Here is a 22,768-nt window from a genome sequence, read left to right as displayed (position 1 = left end):
AGAAACAAAGGGATTCAGTCTGAAGAAGGGTCTCGACCCGAAATGTCACCTATTCCTTTTCACCAGAGATGCTGCCAGTCCCGCTGAGTTACTCCAGCACTCTAATAGTCGACAGCCATCAGACTATTAAACACTACAACCTCAAATAAGCTCGAAACTACTTAGACTATTATTGTTATTATTGCACTATCATTGTTTGTTTTTTACTTGTGCATATGTGTGCGTGTGTATATGTATGCATATATATATATATACACATGCATATACAAATATATACATATACACGCATAGACAAACACACACACACACACATATATAAAATGCTGCTGTAACTCATCGGGACAGGCAGCATCTCTGGAGCGAAGAAATGGGTGACATATGGAGTCGAGACACTTCTTCAGACTCAAGAATGGTCTTGACCCAAAATGTCACCCAATCCTTCTCTCCAGAGATGCTGCTGTCCCGTTGAGTTACTCCAGCATTTCGAGTCTACCTTCTGCAGTTCGAGTCCAGCATCAGCATTCTTCCCTACACACACACACACGCATATATATATATATATATATATACATATATATATACACACACGGAACCGTTTTCTCGTTATTATATTGTCTACAGTGTACAATGTGCTATGCTCACATATTCTGTTGTGCTGCTGCAAGTAAGAATGTCATTGGTCTATCTGGGACTTATGACAATAAAACACTATCGACTCTTAGCGTTCAGGAGATAGACACACAATTCGTTCAGGAGGTTGGTTCATAAAGGATCCACCTTGCTTTAAGTACATTTTTTTTAAGTATCTGTGTTTCTTGGACGCCTCGCAGTGTGTGGAGTGGTCTGTTTTGCGTGTTTATAATTGCTCTTCAGTTTGCAGGAGCAAGGCTCTCTGTTCCCACCAGCCGTGGGAGAGCGACCGGGTGCCGGGGAAATCACCCTCCCCTCTCTCACCCCCTCTCCCCTCCCCTCTCTTATTCCCTCTCCTTCCCTTCCCTCCCCTCACCTCCCTCCCCTCCCCCCCCCCCCCCCCCCCCTCCCCCCCTGTCCTCCCCCCCGCTCCCCTCACATCTCCTCCCCCACCCCCCCACCCCCTCTCCCGATATACAGGGAGAGTTGCTGCTGCCCGCTGTCGGGGAGTTGGACGCGGGGCCACAGTGGGAACGCCACAAATGGTCTTGGTAGCCCGTCAGTTCACCCTGTAACCTACACGGGTTGACATTCACTATCTGTTATGTGTCTTGTAAACCCCCCGGTGTTGAAGCAGCGACCTGGCCGCGGTTAGAGACGTCCCGAGTCCGGAGGAACGCGAACCAGGAGCGCATCTGATCCGCCCCAAGCGGGGGGTGGAAAGAGAGAGATGGCTCGTCCCGTCCCGCACCGTCCCGGGTCACCTCTCCGCTGGGCTGGGCGACGGAGCTCCCGGCTGGTGCACGGTTCTGTGCCCCCCCTCCCACCCCGGACGTCCTTAGGGGGGGGGGGAGAGAAAAGTTGGGAGAGGGGGTGTGAGAGGGATGGGGGTCATTGACAGATGGGAGTAATTTGGGGTAATTTGGGGAGGGGACGGGGTGGTTGTGAGGGGGGATAGTTGGCATGAAAGATTGGGAGGGGAGAGGAGAAGGGAAGATAGTTCTGGCGGAGAGGCAGGAGAGGGGATGTGGAGAGGGGAGAAGAGAGGGGTGCGTGGGGAAGTGGAGGGGGTAATGGGGACGAGGGGTGGGAGTTAGTGAGCGGTTGGGTGGGGGGAAGGGGAGCGGGTAAATGGGGGGGGGGTAGCTGGGGGAGGGGGTGGCTGAAAGACGGTGGGCTAGTACGTGGATAACGGGAAGAACGGCCGCCTGTGCTGAGCAACCCTCTCGGGATAGGGCGCGTCCCCTCCACACCGACCCGTGTGTCTGCCCCGTCCCTCCCCGGCGCCCTAAGCGTTAATGGCGGGAGGGGCAATGATGGGAGAGGGGAGAGGAGGCGATAGGAGGGGTGGGGAGAGGAGGGGAGGGGGGAGGTGGGAGAGTAGAGGGGAGGGATGGGGACAGGGGATGGGAAGGGAGAGGAGTGGGGAGAAGAGGAGGGTGGGGACAGAGTGGAGGGTGGGTCATGGGAGGGGTGGGGAGAGGGGAGGGTAGAGGGGAGGGATAGGGTGAGAGGAGGTGAGGGGTGGGGAGAGGGGGGTGGAGAGAGGGGTGGGGAGAGGGGCGTGTCGGTGGGCCGCTGATTGGCGGAAAGTTTGCCGCAAAGTCCGGCTCCGGGGATGGTGGCGAGCGCAGGGCGCGGGTCGGGTAAAAATAACGCGGCGCACGGCCACACAGGCGGCTGCGGCGAGAGTATAAAAGGCGGTGCCGGCACGGCGGAGTCACTGGCCGGTACCGAGCCGACCACTAGCCCACTCACCCCGGGGAGGGAAGAATAGCGCTGAGATCAAGTCTGCAGTGTTCGTCCTCTAGTAGCTAGTCTCAGCCTCTAGTCTCCAGTCTTCAGTCTCTAATCCCCAGCCTCTAGACTCCAGCCTCTAGTATCCAATCTCGTCTCCAGACCCTCTAGTCTTGACCCTCAAGTCCCCAGTTTCGTGACTAGTCTCCAGCCTCTAGTCTCCAGCCTTTAGTCTGCGGTCTCTAGTGTCCAGTCTGCAGCCTCTCCAGCGGGCGGGGATGCATCGTCAGAAGACCTTGGTCCTCGGAGCCCTGTTCGCCCTCCCTCTGTTCCTCCTCGGCCACCCTGCGCCGCTGCTGGCCGCGCCGGGGCCGTGCCTGGCCCGGGTCACACCCGTGCGCTTGAACGGACGGGACTTGCGGCCGGAGCGGGCCGGCGCGTCGGACCGGCGCATCTACCGCCTGAGCGCCTTCGGGCAGACGTTCACCCTGGACCTGGTGCCGGACTCGAGCTTCGTGGCCCCGGGCTTCAGCGTGGAGAGGCTGCGAGGAGGAGGAGGAGGTGGTGGAGGTGGAGTTGGAGGAGGAGGAGGAGGAGGAGGAGGAGAGGGAGAGGAGGAGGAGAGGAGGTTCCGGGGGCTGCGCCGCTGCTTCTACTCGGGCCGGGCTCCCCGGGCAGCGGTCAGTCTATGCGGGGGGATGAGAGGCTCTTTCTCCGCCGGCGGCCACCACTATCTAGTGGAGCCACAGGGCGCCGGCCACACGGTGTCCCGCCCTCACCTGCTCCGTCGGAGCGGCTGCCCAGAGCCGCCGGGCTCGGAGCCCGTTCCCCGGGGCAGCAGCAGCAGCGGTGCCAGCGGTCGACACAAGAGGTTCGTGTCGGAGGCGCGGTATTTGGAGACTCTGGTGGTGGCGGACAGCTCGATGGCGCGGATGTACGGACAAGGGTTACAGCACTACCTGCTCACCCTGATGGCCGTGGTGGCCGGCGTGTACCGGGACCCGAGTGTCCACAACTTGCTCAACGTGGTGGTGGTGAGGATGCTGGTGTTGGACTCGGACAGCGACGGTCCCCTCGTATCCAGCAACGCCGGTCTCACGCTGCGCTCCTTCTGCGCCTGGCAGCGCCGCTTCAACCCGCACAGCGACCGCCACCCCGACCACTTCGACACCGCCCTGCTCTTCACCCGACAGGTGAGTGGCTCCGCTCCCTCCCACACCCCAACCCCGCGGGGCTAGGAGAGGCCGCTCGGCCCGAAGCGCTGCGCCTCACCCCCGCCGTCACTGGCGCGCGTAAAACTGGTGCTCCCGGTGAGAGCGGGTCCCATCTCCGTCCCCCTCCCAGTATCCCCCTCCCCCCATCACTCACCCCTTCACTCAACCCCCCCCCCCCCCCCCCCCCCCCCCCCCCCCCCCCCCCCCCCCCCCCCCCCTTCACTCACCCCCCCACCCCTTCACTCACCTCCCTCACCCCTTCACTCACCCCTCACTCTTCACTTAAGAATAAGGGGTTGACCATTTAGAACCGAGATGAGGAAAAAACGTTTTCACCCAGAGAGTTGTGAATCAGCGGAATTCTCTCCCTCGGAACGCAGTGGAGGCCAAATCACTGGATGGATTTAAGAGAGAGTTAGGTAGAGCTCCAGGGGCTAGTGGAATCAAGGGATACGGGGAGAAGGCAGGCACGGGTTATTGATTGGGAACGATCAGCCATGATCACAATGAATGGCGGTGCTGGCTCGAAGGGCCGAATGGCCTCCTCCTGCACCTATTGTCAAGTGTCTATTCACTCTCTCTCCCCTACCCCCAAATACCCGGAACCCCCCCCCCCCCCTTTTTCCCGTGTCTCCATCCCCTTCCCTCCCCATCGGGGCCGCTCACGCCTCTCCCGATCGCCTCCTCTACCCCCCTCCCCAACCACGGGACCTCTCTGCTCCTACCCTCTCCCCGTGTCCCCGCCTCTCCCATCCCACTGGAACTCCCCCCTCCACCTTCCATGGTACCTGTGCTCCCTCGTTCTGCAGGTGTCCGACCTCCCGAGATCCCCATCCCGTCTCTCCCGCTCCCTCCCCCTCTACCTCCCCCATCCTCCTCCCTCCCTCCCTTCCCGAACACCTCGCCCCTCTCTCCCCCTAACCCCCTCCCCCTGCAACCTGCGCTCCCTCTATCCAGAGGTGTCTCGTCCTCCCGAGACTGCCACGCCGTCTCTCAGATGATAGACACAAAATGATGGAGCAAGGGAGAGAGATAGAGAGAGGGGTGTGGTGGGGAGGGGGAGGGGGGGTGGGTGTCGAGGAGGTCTGGAGAGAAGCAATGGGGAGGGGAGGGTCACCCACCCCTTCTCTCCAGAGACGCTGCCTGTCCCGCTGAGTTACTCCAGCATTTTGTGTGTCTATTTTCGGTGTAAACCAGCATCTGCAGTTCCTCCCTCCCTGCACATCCCGCCTCTCCCTCTCCCCCAACTCCCACCCCTCTCCCCTCTGCCTCCGCCCCTTCCCTCCCGTATCCAGCCCCCTCTCCACTGGGTCTCCCTTTCTCTCTCCTCCATCTCTCCCTCCCTCCCTTTCCCACCCGTCCACCGGGAACCCCTCCCCGGCGCCTCTGGCTGTGTTACCCCCCCCCGTCCCCGCTACCCCTCTTCATCTCCCGGTACCTCCACTCCCCCGGCCCGGGGGGCGAGTGGGATCCGCGGGGGAACCACGTTATTCCACTCCAGGCCACCCCCGGGGCAAGTGGTGATCGAGCGGCCACTCGCTGGTCCCGCCGGCCAGCAGCGGGTACCTGCTCCCCGGGATCCCCTCCGGCTCCGTGGAGAGAGGAGGAGGCGACCCCTACCCCCATCTCCCCCCCGTCTCCCGCCCGGTGTAACCACTCCTCGACACCCGCACGCTGCGCTCCACCGGTACCGTGCCTCGCACCGAATCTCCGGCCACTCGACTCCCGGGTACCCGGAGTGGGGACCCCCCCCCCCCCCCCCCCTTGAGCGAGAGCTCAGTACTGTACACTGTGCTGTGTCTCTCCGTGTCTCAATGTCCCTGTATCTATGGCAGCGTGTCTCTGTCTCTGCATGTTTCTGTTTGTCTCTATGTCTGTGTCTGGATGTGCTCTATATTTGTCAGTGTGTGTGTCTCTGACTCCCTGTCTCTGTGTGTGCCTACACAGTGTGCTTCTGTTTCTGTGTCTATGTCTGTGTCTCTGTTTGTGTGTCTCTCTGTCTCTCTCTCTCCCTGTGCCTGTGCCACTGTCTGCGTCTCCCTGTCTCTGTATGTCTATGTCTGTGTGTCTCTGTCTCTGTGTGTCTCTGACTCCATGTATCTTTGTTTATGTTCTCTCTATCTCTCTCCCTTTGTCTCTGTCTCTGTCTCTCTCTCTCTGTGTCTCTCTGTCCGTGTCTGTGTGTGTGTGTATAGCTGTTGTCCACACTTAGAACCGTTGCCTTTGGCCACTGCCGCCCGTGGTGAAAAACAAAGTGCTGGAGGAACTCAGCGGGTCAGGCAGCATCTGTGGAGGGAATCGACCTTCTTCAGCTGACTGTCCATTCCCTCTACAGATGCAAGAACATGGAATGGAAAGGATTACAGGGATTTGGGCCAAACGTAGATGGGGCATTTTGGTCGGGAGCGGACGAGTTGGGATGAGGGGCTTGTTCCCCTGTTGTGGGACACTATGCTGCCTGACCTGCTGAGTTCCTCCGGCAGTTTGTGCTTTGCTTAAGATTCCAGCGTCTGCAGTTCCTTGTCCGAATGAAAGTGACTTGTTTTAGGGAGATGCTCTTTTTGTAAAGGCAGTCGGTTCAGAGAGAGTTTATCGTTTATGTTTAAATTTAGTTTTATGTTTGTTATTAATCTCACATGTACCGAGTTACAGTGAAAATCTGCAATCCAAACTGATCAGATTGTAATGGCAATTTCTTAACTTTCCAATGTCCAACTTTTGATTGCCATTATTTACTCGGGGATGTGGTGAAGATATAGTAAGCATCAGTGGCTCCTACACAGATAATACTATAAATAGATACAATCAGTTCAAACTCAAGAGTCAAGAGCGTTTTATTGTCATATTGTCCCAGATAGAACATTGAAATTATGACTTCAAGTGCAACAGGTAAAGCAAAGGGGAAGATATAGAGTGCAGAGTATAGTTCTCAGCATTGCAGCGCATCAGTTCCTTAGACCAAGTCCAATGTCCACAAAGGTGTAGAGGTGAATCGCATTGTACCCGGTTGTGGGATTTGCAGCCAGGAGTTGGTTGGTGCCTTCATCTGGTCAGCTCGGACTGACTTCCTGACTTCCACTGGCTGGTGGGATCCTGTGCTCTGAGAGATGTCACACAGTGAGTGCAGTCCATAGACAAGCAACCAACCAGTCACAATGTCCTTTGTCTCTGTCTGCTGTCTTTATTCAAGGCGAGGCATGTGTGTGGTGTCTGAGATATAACTGATCAATCTACAGACCCAGGGGGCACAACACAGTACTCTTTTGACACGTTTAAAAATAAAATATTACAGGCATCAAGATGTTAATAACTACAGTGCAAGTGTAGCTATATTAACATGGCACGAGATTTCTGGATATAATTATCTTAAATTCCTGTTTAGCTACGAGATGCAAACTATATCTGGGCTTGTGAAAATAGTAGAAATAGCAAACGACCCATTCTGTTTTTCTGTAAAAGGTCGATGAGTTGTCACTGCACAGGTGAATATCTCAGTGTTTAAACTATATTCATGGAATGCAGTTAGTTTGATTTAGTTTGGTTTAGTTTAGTGTCATGTGTACTGAGGTACAGTGAAAAGCTGTAGGAAGGAACTGCAGGTGCTGGTTTAAATGGAAGATTGACACAAAATGCTAGAGTAACTCAGCGGGACAGGCAGCATCTCTGGAGAGAAGGGATGAATGGGTGACGTTTCGGGTAGAAACCCTTCTCGAGACTGACCCTTCTTCCACAGTGAAAAGTTTTTGTTGCGTGCTGACCTGTCAGCAGAAAGACAATACATGATTACAATCGAGCCGTCCACAGCGCACGGGTACATGACAAGGGAATTACGTTTAGAGCATAGTTAAAGTAAAGAATGTTGCTGTAGGAATGGAGATGTAAGAGTGTGGAGTGTGATTGTACAGCTTCTGTGACTAGCACGGCAACAGTGGCCTGGGTCGGGCTCCATCTTGGAAGCAGGGAGACTTGACTTCAGTGTCAGATCAGTAGAGCGTAACATGACAAGTTATCATTGTGCTTTTTTTAAAATTCTATTTTATTTTTAATATTTATTATTTATTATTATTTATTTATTTTTTTGATACTGCCTGTAAGGGAAATTCATTTCGTTGTCTCTAACTGAGACAATGACAATAAATTTGAATACAATACAATACAATTGCAACCACTAGATTTGTATAAATATAGGTCCTTCTGGCCCGTGACCTTGGGAGACCATTTAACATGAAAGGTACTGTTAAAATTGTGTTCATTTGTTTATTTGTGATATGGGGCGCTTAATAAAAACTTAAGTAGCTACCTTGCATTTTGGAGAAAAACCTTTGTTTTTTCACACTATTAGAGCAGAAAATGCCACTTTCCTGTAGTGACTTTCTTCAGAAGCTATTAGCTAAAATATTGCTAACTAAATAGCTAACCAAATAGACATTTTAATGATTAACCAAACGTTATTATGCCACTGGAAACCAAAGAGTAAAAATAGTGCCAGGATGGATTTAAATAGACGATTCTATTATAGCAAATCTTGATTACAAATTCCGGTTATAAAATCCAAAGCAATATAGTAACTTGTACTCTATTCCAAATGTGTAGCAAAATGTTTTATTTTAAGTTGTAGTGACCCATTTGAACTGTGGAATGATAATCAGAGCCAATAGACTGTATATTTTGGCTCAAATCCTGTTTAATCCCTTTATGCCTCATTCTAAAAGATAAGGCTCTAATTTCTGTTCCTTTCATTAGAAGTTGGGAATTCTTTCTATGAATTTTAGAGGAACTACATTTTTAATCGTGTTTAGAGATACTGCGTGAAAACAGGCCTTTCGGCCCACCAAGCCGACCCACAATCACCCATACACTAGTTCTATCCTACACACTAGGGACTTCAGCCCACCGAGTCCACGTCAACCATCGATCATCCGTACACACTAGTTCTATGTTATCCCACTTTCTCATCCAATACACACTAGGGACAATTTACAGAAGCCAATTAATCTACAAACCTGCATGTCTTTGGAGCGTGGGAGGAAACTGGAGCAACCGGAGTGAAACAACGAGGTCACAGGGAGAACGTCAAACTGCACAGCCCCCTTAGCCAGGATCAAACCCGGGTCTCTGGCGCTGTGAGGCAGCAACTCTACCGCTGCACCACTGTCCTCCAGCCTGAATGTTTGGTGATGTCAGATTGTTAGAGCGATGGTTTTATTTGGCTAGTGGCACTTTTTAAAGAGGTTGATGTCACCTTGTACACAAATGCGTTTTCCGAGAACATCTGGCAGACCGCCAATAAAGATGCAGATGTGAAAGAGCGCGTAAGCGTGTGTGGTGCCAGCCAGCTAGTATACTCCACAAGGGATTAATCGAATAATACTGAGTCACATAAGTGCTTCGCTGGTGTAGCAACTTTTTCAATTAAATCTTTACTGGAACTATTTGGTGTTGAATTTGGAATTCAGTTTGGCAATATTTGCTCACCGTTGTACTGTAACATTTATTTATTGCACATGCATATTAAACAGAATTATTATTAAATCAGTTATAAAAATATGATAGATATTTATTAGGAACACGAGAAGCCACAGATACTGGAAGAAGGTTGTGGGGGCTAAGTCAATGGATATTTTTAAGGCAGAGATAGATAGAATCTTGTAGATCGAAAGTACAGGTGTCAGGGGTTATGGGGAGAAGGCAGGAGAATGGGGTTAGGAGGGAGGGATCGATCAGCCATGATTGAATGGGGGTGTTGGGCCGAATGGCCCAATCCTGCTCCTATCACTTATGAACTTAAGCAATAACATACTGTGTTGGAGGAACTCAGCAGGTCAGGCAGCATCTGTAGGGGTAATGGACAGACAACGCCTTTGGGTTGGGAGAAGGGAAAGAGGCGAGGTAATAGAGAAAACGTATCCCCTCCTCTCGCTTGGGTAACTTAGAGCCGAACAGTATGAACAAGAATTCAAGAATTTCAAGTAATATCCCCCTTCCCCCATCCTGCCACACGCACATTTCTCCCGCCATCTCTCTCCACGCCATCCAGCCATCTCCTTTCCCCTGTTCAGTACCCTCTATTCCCATTCCCGAATCTCATACTTCCCCTTTATCCCCCCCTGTCCCCTGCCACCCAAATCCCTCCCTCTGGCTTAACATTTCAATCCTCCTCTTCTCCAATTTTAGACTTTAGACATTAGTGATACAGCAAGGAAATAGGCCCATCGGCCCATCGAGTCCGCACTGACCAGCGATCACCCCAGACACTTACACACTATCCTACACACTAGGGACAATTTACAATTTGCTGAAGCCAATTAATCTACAAACCTGTGCGTCTTTGGAGTGTGGGAGGAAACCGGAGCACCCAGAGGAAACCCACGTCCTTACAGGGAGAAAGTACAATTACCGTACAGACAGCACCCGTAGTCAGGATTGAACCCAGGTCTCTGGCACTGTAAGGCAGCAACTCTACCGCTGCGCCACCGTGCCGCCTACCATTTTTTCCCTCCAGCACTTTATTTCTTTTGAATGTTTATTACGCAAGGATATTATAGTTTTGCTCACTTGTGTTAGGGAGGGAGTGTGTTTGAATAAGCCTCTGGTTCCTTCCCTGCAGGACATCTGTGGCCACAAGAGCTGTGACACGCTGGGAGTGGCGGACACGGGCACCATGTGTGACCCTGTCAGAAGCTGCGCCGTGATTGAAGATAATGGACTACAGGCAGCGTACACCGCCGCGCATGAACTGGGTACAGTCACACTTGCAACCAACACCAAACTCGCTCCTCTGCCTGCCGCTTAACTCATAGCCCTCCATTACAAGAGGACATCAGAGCTGCTCCCTCACAGCGCCGGAGAACCTGGTTCGATCCTGGCCTCACCTGCTGTCCGTGTGGAGTTTGCATGTTCTCCCCCGTGACCGCATGGGTTTTCACCAGGTGCACCGGTTTCCTCCCACATTCCAAAGTCGTGCGGGTTTGTAGGTTAATTGGTCTCTGTAAATTGCTCCTAGTGTGTAGGGAGTGGATGAGAAAGTGGGATATCGTGGCACAAGTGTGTACGGGTGATTGATGGTTGACGTGGACTTGTTGGGCTGAAGCCCTGTTTTCATGCTGTATATCTAAATTAAAGGACTTGTTAAATGTCTGATGACTTAGTTTAGTTTAGAGATATAGCGCAGAAACAGCCCTTCAGTCCACCGAGTCCGCGCCGACCAGCGATCTACGCACACTAACACTATCCTACACACTTGGGACAATTTACAATTTTACCAAGCCAATTAGCCTACAAACCTGTATATCTTTGGAGTGTGGGAGGAAAGCGGAGAAAAGCCACGCAGGTCATGGGGAAAACATACAAACTCCGTACAGGCAGCACCCATAGTCAGGATCGAACCTGGGTCTCTGGCGCTGTGAGGCAGCAACTCTACCACTGCGCCACCGTGCGGCTCTCTCATCCCCGCTTTCACATTGTCCTCCGGCACACTATGAGGAATTTACAGAGGCCAATTAACTTAGAAACCCACACGTCTTGTTCGGGAAGTGGGAGGGAAACCGAAACGCCCGGAGGAAACCCACAAGGTCACGGGGAGAAAGTGCAAACTCCACGCAGATGGCACCCGAGGTCAGGATCGAACCTGGGTCTCTGGCACTGTGAGACAGTAGCTGTGCCACTGTGCTGGCGATTTAGAATCACATCGAGCACCATATGGATATTTTCTTCCCTTAAGCACATTGGTGAAACAGATGAATTCTTAAACAATCCAGTGATTTCATGGTTAGTGATCCCAGCTTATTAATTCCAGATTTATTTAATGGTTTGAACTTAAATTTCCTCGCTGCAGTGATAGGCATTGCAGTTGTGTTTTGATTGATTATTCTGGCTTCTGGATAACTTAACAGCCAGACTACCAGATCCCAGAAACGGACTTTACAGTTGAAGAAGCATTCTTGTTTTCTTGCATGCTGCCTTTTATTACCCTTTATGAAGCACATTACTGATACATAGTTTTCACATTAAAAATGTTACACCATTCAGCTGTTGAGCGTTAGACTGTAGATTAGGTAACAGCAGAATAATGCCGACAAAGTGCCAAGTATTTCTGTATAAATACTTCTAACTGCTTTAAAAGTAGACTTTAGGACGTTTTCTTTCAGACAGATTCAAGTATTCGAGACAGTTGCAGAAATAAAGGGCTGAATTCTGGCTTTGCAGAACTGCACGTACAAAATGTTAGGTTTTAGCTCATGTAAAAACTGGAAAATCAGCCCTTTCAAAAGTTGAGTCATTGTTGCAGAGATAGTAATCCGTGAGCTTATTTCGAGCTGAAATATACGGGTCGACTAAAGACAGACTTGCAAGAAGACACTTCAACGCTTCATGTTGGTGGAGTGATGCCCTTTGTAGTGTGATCAAAGCTTGGCCTGGTTATGGCCACCAACAGAATGGGCTTTCAGATAGTTACAGTATCTGCTTCGCCTGCCATCATCTTTTCATTGTGAGGGATCCCAGCAGTAGTTTCATTAGTGGAAAGAATGGAGATGTGAAGGAATCTCTTTAGCCAGAGGGTGGTGAACCTGTGGAATTCATTGCCACAGACAGCTGTGGAGGCCAAGACATTGGGTATTTTTTAAAGCGGAGGTCGATAGGTTGTTGATTAGGAAGGGAGTCAAAGGTTATGAGGAGAAGGGGTTGAGAGGGAAAGATAGATCAGCCATGTTGCAGTTGACTTGATGGGCTGAATGGGCTAATTCTGCTCCTATGTCTTAAGATCTTATGGAAGTTGGTAAGCAGAGGGCTCTGAATTAAGGTGATTGTTCAAAAGAGTCAAACTGTTTCATATCACAGGTACACAAAAATGCTGGAGAAACTCAGCGGGTGCAGCAGCATCTATGGAGCGAAGGAAATAGGTGACGTTTCGGGCCCGAAACGTCACCTATTTCCTTCGCTCCATAGATGCTGCTGCACCCGCTGAGTTTCTCCAGCATTTTTGTGTACCTTCGATCTTCCAGCATCTGCAGTTCCTTCTTGAACACATGTTTCATATCACAAGTGGCTTTGATCTGGAACTCTCTGCTAGAAAGGCCTTGGAAACTGAAAGAAATCTCGATAATGAATGCAGAATTGAAGGGAAATGATGAGTGGGCAATAGGGATCTGACTGGTACGGTTTTGTCAGTACCGGCTCGATGGGCTCCGACATTGTCACCACCTAGAGTCAAGAGTGTTTTATCGTGTTATATTTTTCTGGGGCTGCAAACATTTGAACCGTTCATCTTGACATGTTACCAACTGGGAGTAGATGGGGGATAACAGATATTTTTCTTCCAGAAAAAAAAAAAATTAGTTTGTGCGTTCATAGTATTACAGACTTCTCATCTTAGTATCTTGGATGTAAAGGAAACCGGAGGTAGTAATAACTGCACGGGGGGGGGAATGTTTTTTTTTTTCTGTGCATTAATTGTATTCGCACAACAGTAGGCAGAGTGTGTAGGGAGGGAAATGGTGAATAGGTAACAGGAATAGATATGAATGGGTGTGCTGCAGTATCTTCTGGTCACTTTGGGATCAGCAAATTTTCTTCTCTATGTCGTTTAAGCAGTAATTATTGGTGCTGTTACCTGCCACTTGCATGCCCCAATCACCTGGCACCTTCTTCACAAAACAGAGGGTCATAGACTAATCATGTGAAATTGGTCATATTTTGACCAGAGATTGGCAAGTACAAAAGGGAACATAACATAATCAATGCAAAATAACTAAACAAGTCATTCATTCACTGTGAGCGGAGACTTGTCTTTGACTGGTAGATAGATACTTGAATCCTTGCAAGGACTGATACATGTGAAAGAGCTGGGGACACTAGACACTACAGATGCTAGAATCCTGAGCACAACACCAAGTGCTGGAGTAACTCTGTGGGTCAGGCAGCATCTGTAGAGAGAATGGATGGGCAACCTTTCATGTTGGGACCCTTCTTCAGACTGACCCGAAACTTCGAATGTTCATTCCCTTCATAGATGTTGCCAGACCCGCCGAGTTCCTCCAGCACTTTGTGTTAGAGATGAAATTGCCCTTATTATTTTACCTGACTGTTCTGCTTAGTTACGCTGAGCGCACAGTAGCACTAACCTGACTGTTACCAAAGAGACACAATACTCCCACCATTCATAAGCGGCACAGCTGGTCATCTGTTAGCTATTAGATGGGTCAGAGACTTTAAAACACAATTATCCACATCCCTTCAGAATACTCCAGCTTTCCTTGGCTTGTTTGGTCTTCTGTGGTGGAAAGGCAATATTTCAAACCTAGTTTTAAAAAGGGATGTATCTTTTTTTCTCAAAAAGGATTAGTTACACTTCATCACTGAAAGTTATACTTTAAATTTTTTACTTTAAAATCTGAAGCTTTGCTAAGAGGAGAGTTGGCAAAATGCCAGTCCTCTGCTCCAGGGAGAATTTGGCTCCCTTTCACTCTCACTGGTCATAGGTACCGGAGACATCTGGAATGCCATAAACATTTTGCTAAATGTCTTGTTTCACCACTAAATGATTCTCCACATTAATGCTCTCCAATTAGCCCATTCTCATACCCATATTTGTCACCAATGTGATGTGATTTTTGGCTCTGCAGGAAATGAACATGTATAATTTGTGTCTGAAGTGGTGAAAATTGACTTTGTGTTGGTAATTTGAGAGCAATCCATGGAAAGTGGCCTTATAATTCCACAATCCCAGCTACCAGCAATGCATCCCTAATCCATGCAAAATGGGATTTGTAGATGATTCATTATAGTAGGTCTTTACGATGGGTTCTTAATCTTAACGTAGAGCTATTACCTATGTAACATGAATGATGTGTGCATGGTCACTATCTGATCAGGCAGATACAGTCTATAGACTTTAGAGATACAGCATGGAAACTGGCCCTGCGTCCCACCTAGTCCTTGCCCACTAGCGATTATCCCAAACACTATCCTACACACAAGGGACGATATACAACTTTTACCAAAGCCATTCCCCCTACAAACCTGACATCTTTAGATTGTGGGAGGAAACCAGAGCTCTCGGAGAAAACCCACGCAGTCACAGGAAGAACGTCCAAACTCCGTAAAGACAGCCCCCAAAGTCAGGATCAAACCCGGGTCTTTGGCATTGTAAGGCAACAATACTGCTATGCCACTATGCTGCCCCAGTCATCTACATGTTATCTGCCGCAGTGAAAATTTGAACTTGTCTCAAAGTATTTGCATGGACATGTTTCACGCTTGTTTTGGGCATTCTTCCTGGTTTCACAAATGCATCTGATTCTGAATTTAGACCACAAGACATAGGTGCAAAATTAGGCTATTCAGCCCATCGAGTCAACTCCACCGTTCAATCATGGCTGATCTATTTTTCCCTCTCAACCCCATTCTCCCGGTAATCTTTGATACCCCTCCTAATCAAGAGCATATCAATCTCCGCTTTAAAAAACCCAACGCCCTGGCCTCCACAGCAGTCTGTGACAAGTACCAACAGAATATGGCAACTTCTTTATCTTGTTTTCACACTTTTTTTTTTGTTGCTGAAGTCATTATGGTAGATATTTTTCCGAAGTACTGAATTATGAAGGTGCCAAGGATTCTGCTATATTTGGACCTATTCCAGTTCAGTTGTGCATACGTTTGCATTAATATTTCCATGAACTTCCAACTGAAATGAAAGCCATTTGCGATATCTGTCCCCTTGGTTCACCAGATCATTCTGTCTTCAATTCAGTCCAAGTTCCAATGCTATTATACTTGATGCTAGCATTTGTAAGTGTGGATAGATTGCAGTTGTTCCTGATTGCTGATGTACAATGCCTGAGTCATTAATCACAACTAGCTGGATAGCATGTTTACATATAGATTTGGATGATACATTTCAGTATTATTTTTGGATCTGAAATCCTATACAATAAGTATGAATGGGAAATGACTCAACGCAGTGGAATTCCATCCTTGGATTGATGACAAAATATTTTTATCTGAAGTCATCGATTAACAATTCTGTTTACCCTTCAGGCAGGCAGCTGAGTTCACGATGTTGCGTTAATGGTTGAAAATGTTTTCTGCTCCAAAAACTGTTTGTTAATTGTACAATTTAAATATTAGCCCACGCAAATAGTCAAAGTTCCCCAAGTTTAACAAAGCTCGCTTCACAGAATATCTGATTGCTTTAAGTATCTTGAGCGACAGTTCTACTAGCCTGCTGCTCCTGACTGAATTTGGATGTTAATCTTTTCAACCCTGACAGGTCATGAATTGAGCATGCCACACGATGACTCAAAGGCCTGCGATAAGCTGTTTGGGCAGATGAACACAAACCACATGATGGCTCCATTGTTCATTCGACTCGACAACACCCTCCCATGGTCTCCCTGTAGTGCATTTCACATCACCGAGTTCTTCGACAATGGTCATGGTAAGTGCAAAATGGTGGTGTTGTCCTCTGGGCTTTGATGAAAAATGCACAACTGGTTGTTCTATTTTATCAGCTGTAACTTTCATCATGTGGCAACATGTACCTGATGGGCCAAAGGGCCTGTTCCCGTGCTGTTTGAAAATCTATTGGGATTTCTCCATGTATTGACTAAGGACCATGTTTTGACAACCAATAGTTACCGTATTGTCGATACAAAATGCTGGTGAAATTCAGTGGGTTTGGCAACCTGACCCACTGAGTTATGCCCCTGTCCCACTTATGCCCCTGTCCCACTGAGTTATGCCCCTGTCCCACTTATGCCCCTGTCCCACTGAGTTATGCCCCTGTCCCACTTATGCCCCTGTCCCACTGAGTTATGCCCCTGTCCCACTTATGCCCCTGTCCCACTTAGGAAACCTGAACGGAAACCTCTGGAGACTTTGTGCCCCAACCAAGGTTTCCGTGTGGTTCCTGGAGGTTTTTGTCAGTCTCCCTACCTGCTTCCACTACCTGCAACCTCCGGCAACCACCTGCAACCTCCGGGAACCGCACGGAAACCTTGGATGGGGCGCAAAGTCTCCAGAGGTTTCCGTTCAGGTTTCCTTAACTCCAGCACTGTTTTTTCTTGTAAACCAGGATCTGCAGTTCCTTGTTTCTAAAGTGTTGTGTATTGTTATTGATAATTGCCTGTTGATCAGTGAGCATATAAAGAGGGAGCAGGGACAGAATGGGGGACAAATAGCAAACAGAAATTTACCTGTTAAAATCATTTGAATGCAAACTGTCCGTATATTGTTAACATGCAGTGTGTGTGGGTAAACTCTTGCCAAGGTTTCTGAACACCATTGAATGAAGAAACAAAGAACTACAGATACTGGTTTATGCCAAAGATAGACACAAAGTGCTGGAATGTAACTCAGCAGGTCTGAAGAAGTGTCGCGACCTGAAACGTCACCTAACCTATTTCTCCAGAGATGTTGCCTGACCCGCTGAGTTACCTTATTGAATGAAGTATTTTCCCGACTAACATAATTGGTTCCAGAATCTATAGATGTTGGTGAAGGAAATTGGATGGGAAAGAAAATGGGCATAAAACTAGTCGGGCAATGTGTGTCAAAACATTTCACCCAGATGGATTTGACAAATTAGGATGCACTCAAAGTTGAGTTTCTTGTCACCAGTACCGATGTACAGTGAAAAGCTTTTGCTGTGTGCTAACCAGTCAGCGGAAAGACAATATATGATTACATTTGAGCCATCCACAGTGTATAGATACAGGATAAAGAGAATAACGTGTATAACATTTAATGCAAGATAAAGCCAGTAAAGTCTGATCAAAGATAGTCCGTGGGTCACCAATGAGGTAGTTAGTAGTTCAGGGCTGCTCTCTAGTTGTTGGTAGGATGGTTCAGTTGCTTGGTAACAGCTGGGAAGAAACAGTCTCTGAAACTGGAGGTGTGCGTTTTCACACTTTTGGGACTTTTATACCTTTTGCCCGAAGGGAGAGGGAGAAGAGAGAGTGGCCAGGGTGCGACTGACCTTGCTTATGCTGGTGGTCTTGCCGAGGCAGCGTGAGGTGTAAATGGAGTCAACGGAAGGGAGGTTGGTTTGTGTGATGAATTGCTTTTGAACTTAAAAGAAAACGTGCCCGATTCTGATTCTGATGCTGTTGATCTTGTTGACAGGAGACTGTCTGCTCGATGCCCCTACTCAATCAGTGTCACTGCCCACCGAACTGCCGGGGCAAGTTTACGACTTGGACGCACAGTGCCAGCAGATTTTCGGGGAGAAGTACAGACACTGTCCAAACACGTCGGACTCTGATGTGTGTTCCCAGTTGTGGTGCAGAATCGAGGATAAGCCCGAGTGCCACACGAAAAACGGGAGCTTGCTGTGGGGAGACGGGACACCATGTGGGGTTGACAGGATCTGTGTAGATGGCTCGTGCCTGGACACCGAGATCATGAACAAGAAGGTAAGGTCTGGAGTGACATTCTGTGACATTCTGTTTCTCTTCCACTGTTATTTTTCCATATTTATGGAAGGGAAAATTGTTACCAAGTTCAAAACTCCCAATCCCAAATCCGGGACTGCCACCATCAAGAAGACAAGGTAGCGGTGGATGGGATCACCACCTCTAATTCGAACACCATCTTGACTAGGGGAAACATGCCCAGCTTTTCATTGCTGGGTCTAAATTCAGCAATTCACAACAGCACACCTGTGGACAGGTACAGTTCACAGAGGTTTCTGACCCCTTATGCTTTGGAGCATTTGTAGAGACATATAGCACCTAAGCAGGCCCTACAGCCCACTTCGTCGATCCTGACAAAGATGCACCATCTCAGCTACTCCCACGGCCAATATCCCTCTATTAGTCTTTCCTATCCATGCACCTGTCCAAAAATATTTTAAATCTTGTTATTGTACCTGCCTCGACTGCCTCCTCTGGTAGTTCGGTCCATACACACACCACCCTATACGTGGAAAAAGATTCCACTTGGGTTCCTGTTAAATATTTTCCCTCTCACCTTAAAACTATGACCTTGAGTTATTGAATTCCCCTTCTTGGGAAAAAGACCTCTGTGCATATTCACCTGGTGATTTTATACACCTCTACTTGATAACCCCTGCAATCCAAGGAATAAATTCCTAGCCTGGACCAATCTCTCCCTATAGCTCAGACACGCGAATCCTTGCAACATCATCGTAGATCTTGTCTGCATTTTATCCAGCTTAATAACATCCCTCGTATATCAGAGTGGCCAAAACCAAATATCCTAAAGCAAGCAAGATAGTGCACTCTGCTAAGACCAATGGGCTGACCTGTAGTACGCTACGGAGCGGAACGTCAGCCTTTTTGTCGGCCATTTCAGTAAACCCGACCCGACTTTGTAAATCCCTCTCGCAGCGTAATCAGCGTTGCAGGGGAACAGTTTGTGTGTGTGATATAGTGTTAGGCCCATTATTCATAATTCTGTAAATTCATAATTCTGCTATTTTTTGTTAATGATGAATATGTCGATAAATAATAATTGTGTTAATTTTCTTTTTTTTTAATGTTTTTTTAAAATTTTATTTTTTTAAAGTTTTTATTTTTTAAATTTTTTTTAAATGGTTCGTGTGCTGTGCTTGAGTTGATGTTTGTATTAAACTTGCACTCTGTAATTCATTTGGTCACACTGTTCACAACTGCGGTATTTGGTAAAATAATAGCAACATGGAGATTCTAGTTGCTATAGGATCTTTGGCCAAAACACAACACGATACTCCAAGTGTGACCTCACTTTGTTGGGGACGGATAATAATTGCTGGCTTTGCTCACTTCCAGCAAATATTTTTCTTAATGAATCAGATTTTATCTATTTAATTACAATTGTGTTTATCTGACATTAGTACTGGTCATTATTTATTTAGAGACATACTTCCTTCCAGTTCCATAGAATTGATAGTAGTGCGGGAGAAATAGATGGATGGTGGAATAGTTTCCAACTTTGCATGGAAAGGTGCAAATTGAATTGGAAGAGGTGGTCAGGCCCATTGGCATTGGCAAGCCATTTCCGAGTTTCATCTTCCAGTGACAGTAGACGGTGCTCTTTGGGCACCAGAGAGGTTCTTCATCAGAGCCTTCAGGATGTCTAGAATGCTCAGCCAGACAGGCCGCATCTCTGAAGGGTCTGAAGAAGGGTCTCGACCCAAAACGGCACCCATTCCTTCTATCCAGAGATGCTGCCTGTCACGCTGAGTTATCCCAGCATTGTGTGTCTACCTTTGGTTTAAACCCGCATCTGCAGTTCCATCCTACAGCATGGTGCTTGCAGGAATGAATTGTGGTATTTAAAACGTCAGCAGAAATTTGGAACTGCCGTATGGTTTCTCAAGACTTTGTACAAATGAGATTTGATTGCAAGTCGATTTGTGGAATAGAAATAGTTTAAATACAGTTACCCGAGGTCTTCTTGTGGCCCACCTGAGTTTTTGCATCTTTTGCAGGTTGCTGTTCAGGGAAGCTGGGGTTCCTGGAGTCCATGGGGAGGATGTTCCAGAACTTGTGGCGGGGGTGTGCAGTTTTCATTCAGAGAATGCAATGAGCCAGTTCCCCAGAACGGTGGGAAATATTGCGAAGGGCAACGTAAGCGTTACCGATCCTGCAACACACAAGACTGTCCGAACATTAATGGTGAGTCACCCCTTTTTGATCAATTCAGAATCTGTGCAAGGATATCAGTATGGCTTGGTATTGTGAACTCTCAGCTGTAAGTTGCAAAGATAAAATGTGCAGCCTAGAAGTAGAAATAGGTGTCCTCCCTAACAACGTGATTATTGTTCCACACATCACCTTCAAGCACAGTGGCGCAGCGGTAGAGTTGCTGCCTCACAGTGCCAGGGACCCGGGTTCAATCCTGACAACAGGTGCTGTCTGCATGGAGTTTGTACCTTCTCCCCGTGACCCCCTGACTTTTTGTCTGGGAGCTCTGGCTTCCTCCCACAACCAAAAGTCTTGCAGGTTTGTAGGTTAATTGGCTTCTGTAAATTCTCCCTGGTGTGCAGGATGCACAAGTGGTATGATATAGAGCTAGTGTGAACAGGTGATCAATGGCCAGTGCAGACTCGGTAGGCCGACAGACTAGAGTAGCTGGGACATGTTGGCCGGTGTGGGCAAGTTGGGTCGAAGTGCCTGTTTCCACACTGTATCACTCTATGACTCTACGAGAGATGGATGTTCCTAAATTATGCCATAGATTTGCCTTTTGATCGGGTTTTGTATTTTATCGGAGGTTGGAACAACCAATTGTTTCTTACAGAAGTACAAGTGGATATTTGAAATACTCTGAAAGCTACGAAGAGTTTAGCAATTTTGGACCCAAGTCACATTGCAATAAACAAAATGCGGGTCCACCACTGATTTTCCGGCATCTTTGGTTCCAGAGCCTTTCTGGATTATCTGTTTTGCCGTGCCAACAGAGGTCACGGCCTCCGAGAGTAGTCCAACAGCACCGGAAGGTTCCGCCTAAACTGCCGAGAGTCCGAGATACCGGCCTGCAAAGTCTGTCTTGGAGGTTGGCTACAGGAACAGATGTGCCTGCTCCGGCTGGGTCGGAGTTCCAGAGTCCCGGCCGCAGGGGGCAAATTCGGCCCGCCGATCGGCCGCGGAAGTCCCGATGAGGTCTAGATCAGCCGCCTCACCAAGCCTAGGCACCACATTGTTGGGGGGGGGGGGGTTCACTTCAAGTACACTCTCATCAATTTATCAGGATTAAAGAAGGTGCTGGAAAATCAGTGGTGGACCCGTATTTTTAAAATAAAGATGGGACCATTTCCAAAGTAGCATCAACAAATTAATTTATAATCTTTACTTTGCATTAGGTAAGAGCTTCAGAGAGGAGCAGTGTGAAAAGTACAACAGCTGGAATTACAAAGACTTGGTTGGCAATACGGTTAAATGGATACCCAAATACTCAGGAGTTTCCCCAAGAGATCGCTGTAAACTGTTCTGCCACGTCAGAGGGAGAAGTGAATTTAATGTCTTTGAACCCAAAGTAAGTATCACTTTAGATCTGACTCTAAAACTGAAAATACTGGAAGCACTCCAGGAATGCAAGTTTTGATTCTTATATTTCCAAATTCTAGCATTTGTAGTATATAGTTTTCTCTAACTTTTTACTTATAATTCACAAAGTCCACCAGCATTGTCATTTTGAATTGTATAGAGCTTTCTGTGTCAATGTTTCTTTCTAATATTAATATGCATTTAAAATGTCAACGAATTAGTATTTCATGGAGGCATTTACGTGGCCTGTTTTTATAGATTGATATCACAAGTAGATTTGAAGGAAAGACACAAAATACGGGAGTAACTCAATGGGTCGAGATGGCCTGTTTCTGTGCTGTGATTGTTATATGGTTATATATGGTTATATGGGTCAGGCAGCATCCCTAGAGAATACGGAAAGATGACCTTAGACTTTAGACTTTAAAGATACAGCATGGAAACAGGCCCTTTGGCCCACCTTGACCTCACCAACCAGCGATCGCCCCATACACTAGCACTATCCTACACACCATGGACAATTTACAATTTTACCGAAACCAATTAACCTACAAATCAGTACGTCATTGGAGTGCAGGAGGAAACCTGAGCACCCGGAGAAAACCCACATGGTCTCAGGGAAAATGTACAAACTCCGGACAGACTGCACCCGAAGTCCGGATTAAACCCGGGTCCCTGACAGCGCAAGGCAGCAACTCTACCGCTGTGCCACCGTGATTAGGAACAGCGTCAAAGGTTCCAGGGAGAAGGGTTGAGAAGGAAAGTTAGATCAGCCATGATTCAATGGTGAGGTAGACTCAATGGGCTGAATGCCCTAATTCTACTCTTATGCCTTATGATCTTATGGTCTTTCACAAGGAAGCTTGCTCCAATCTCAGCAATTCTTCTGACTGTAATCCCACTGAAACAGTATTGTGCGCCAGTTAGCTCACACCACCAAGTTTGTTGGCTGTCAAAGAGAATGAGTGTCTCAGACTTTGACAAACGTTCTTCAACATTTAAGAAGCCAGAGAGTGCAGTGGACAGATTTTTCCAGCCATAAGTGCTGTGACATCTGCGGAAGTTGGCATTTTGCCTGCAGAGTCCTTGAGGTGCCAGGAGCCGAATGCTGGAACGCAGTCAACAAATCCCTGGGATCAGCACAGTAAAAATTCCAGGGTTTCCTGGTTGCAAGGGAGTCCCAAATGTCATGAGGTAACC

General features: G+C 48.0%; 1 protein-coding gene across 1 annotated transcript; it reads left to right on the top strand.

Moving 5' to 3' along the window:
* Positions 1-2,498: 2,498 nt before the first annotated feature.
* LOC116970472 (A disintegrin and metalloproteinase with thrombospondin motifs 8-like) lies at positions 2,499-21,615 on the top strand (the record flags this gene model as incomplete). The annotated part of the gene is made up of 6 exons (XM_033017120.1): positions 2,499-3,560; positions 10,189-10,321; positions 15,850-16,017; positions 17,703-17,992; positions 20,011-20,197; positions 21,385-21,615. Coding segments are annotated over exons 1-6 (1,924 nt in total), but the record flags the coding sequence as incomplete, so codon positions are not given.
* Positions 21,616-22,768: the final 1,153 nt, after the last annotated feature.

The sequence above is a fragment of the Amblyraja radiata genome, unplaced genomic scaffold (assembly GCF_010909765.2).
Source record: "Amblyraja radiata isolate CabotCenter1 unplaced genomic scaffold, sAmbRad1.1.pri scaffold_926_ctg1, whole genome shotgun sequence".
Lineage (NCBI taxonomy): Eukaryota > Metazoa > Chordata > Chondrichthyes > Rajiformes > Rajidae > Amblyraja > Amblyraja radiata.
The sequence above is the reverse complement of the archived record's forward strand: the minus strand, read 5'-3'. Positions and strand labels throughout refer to the sequence as shown.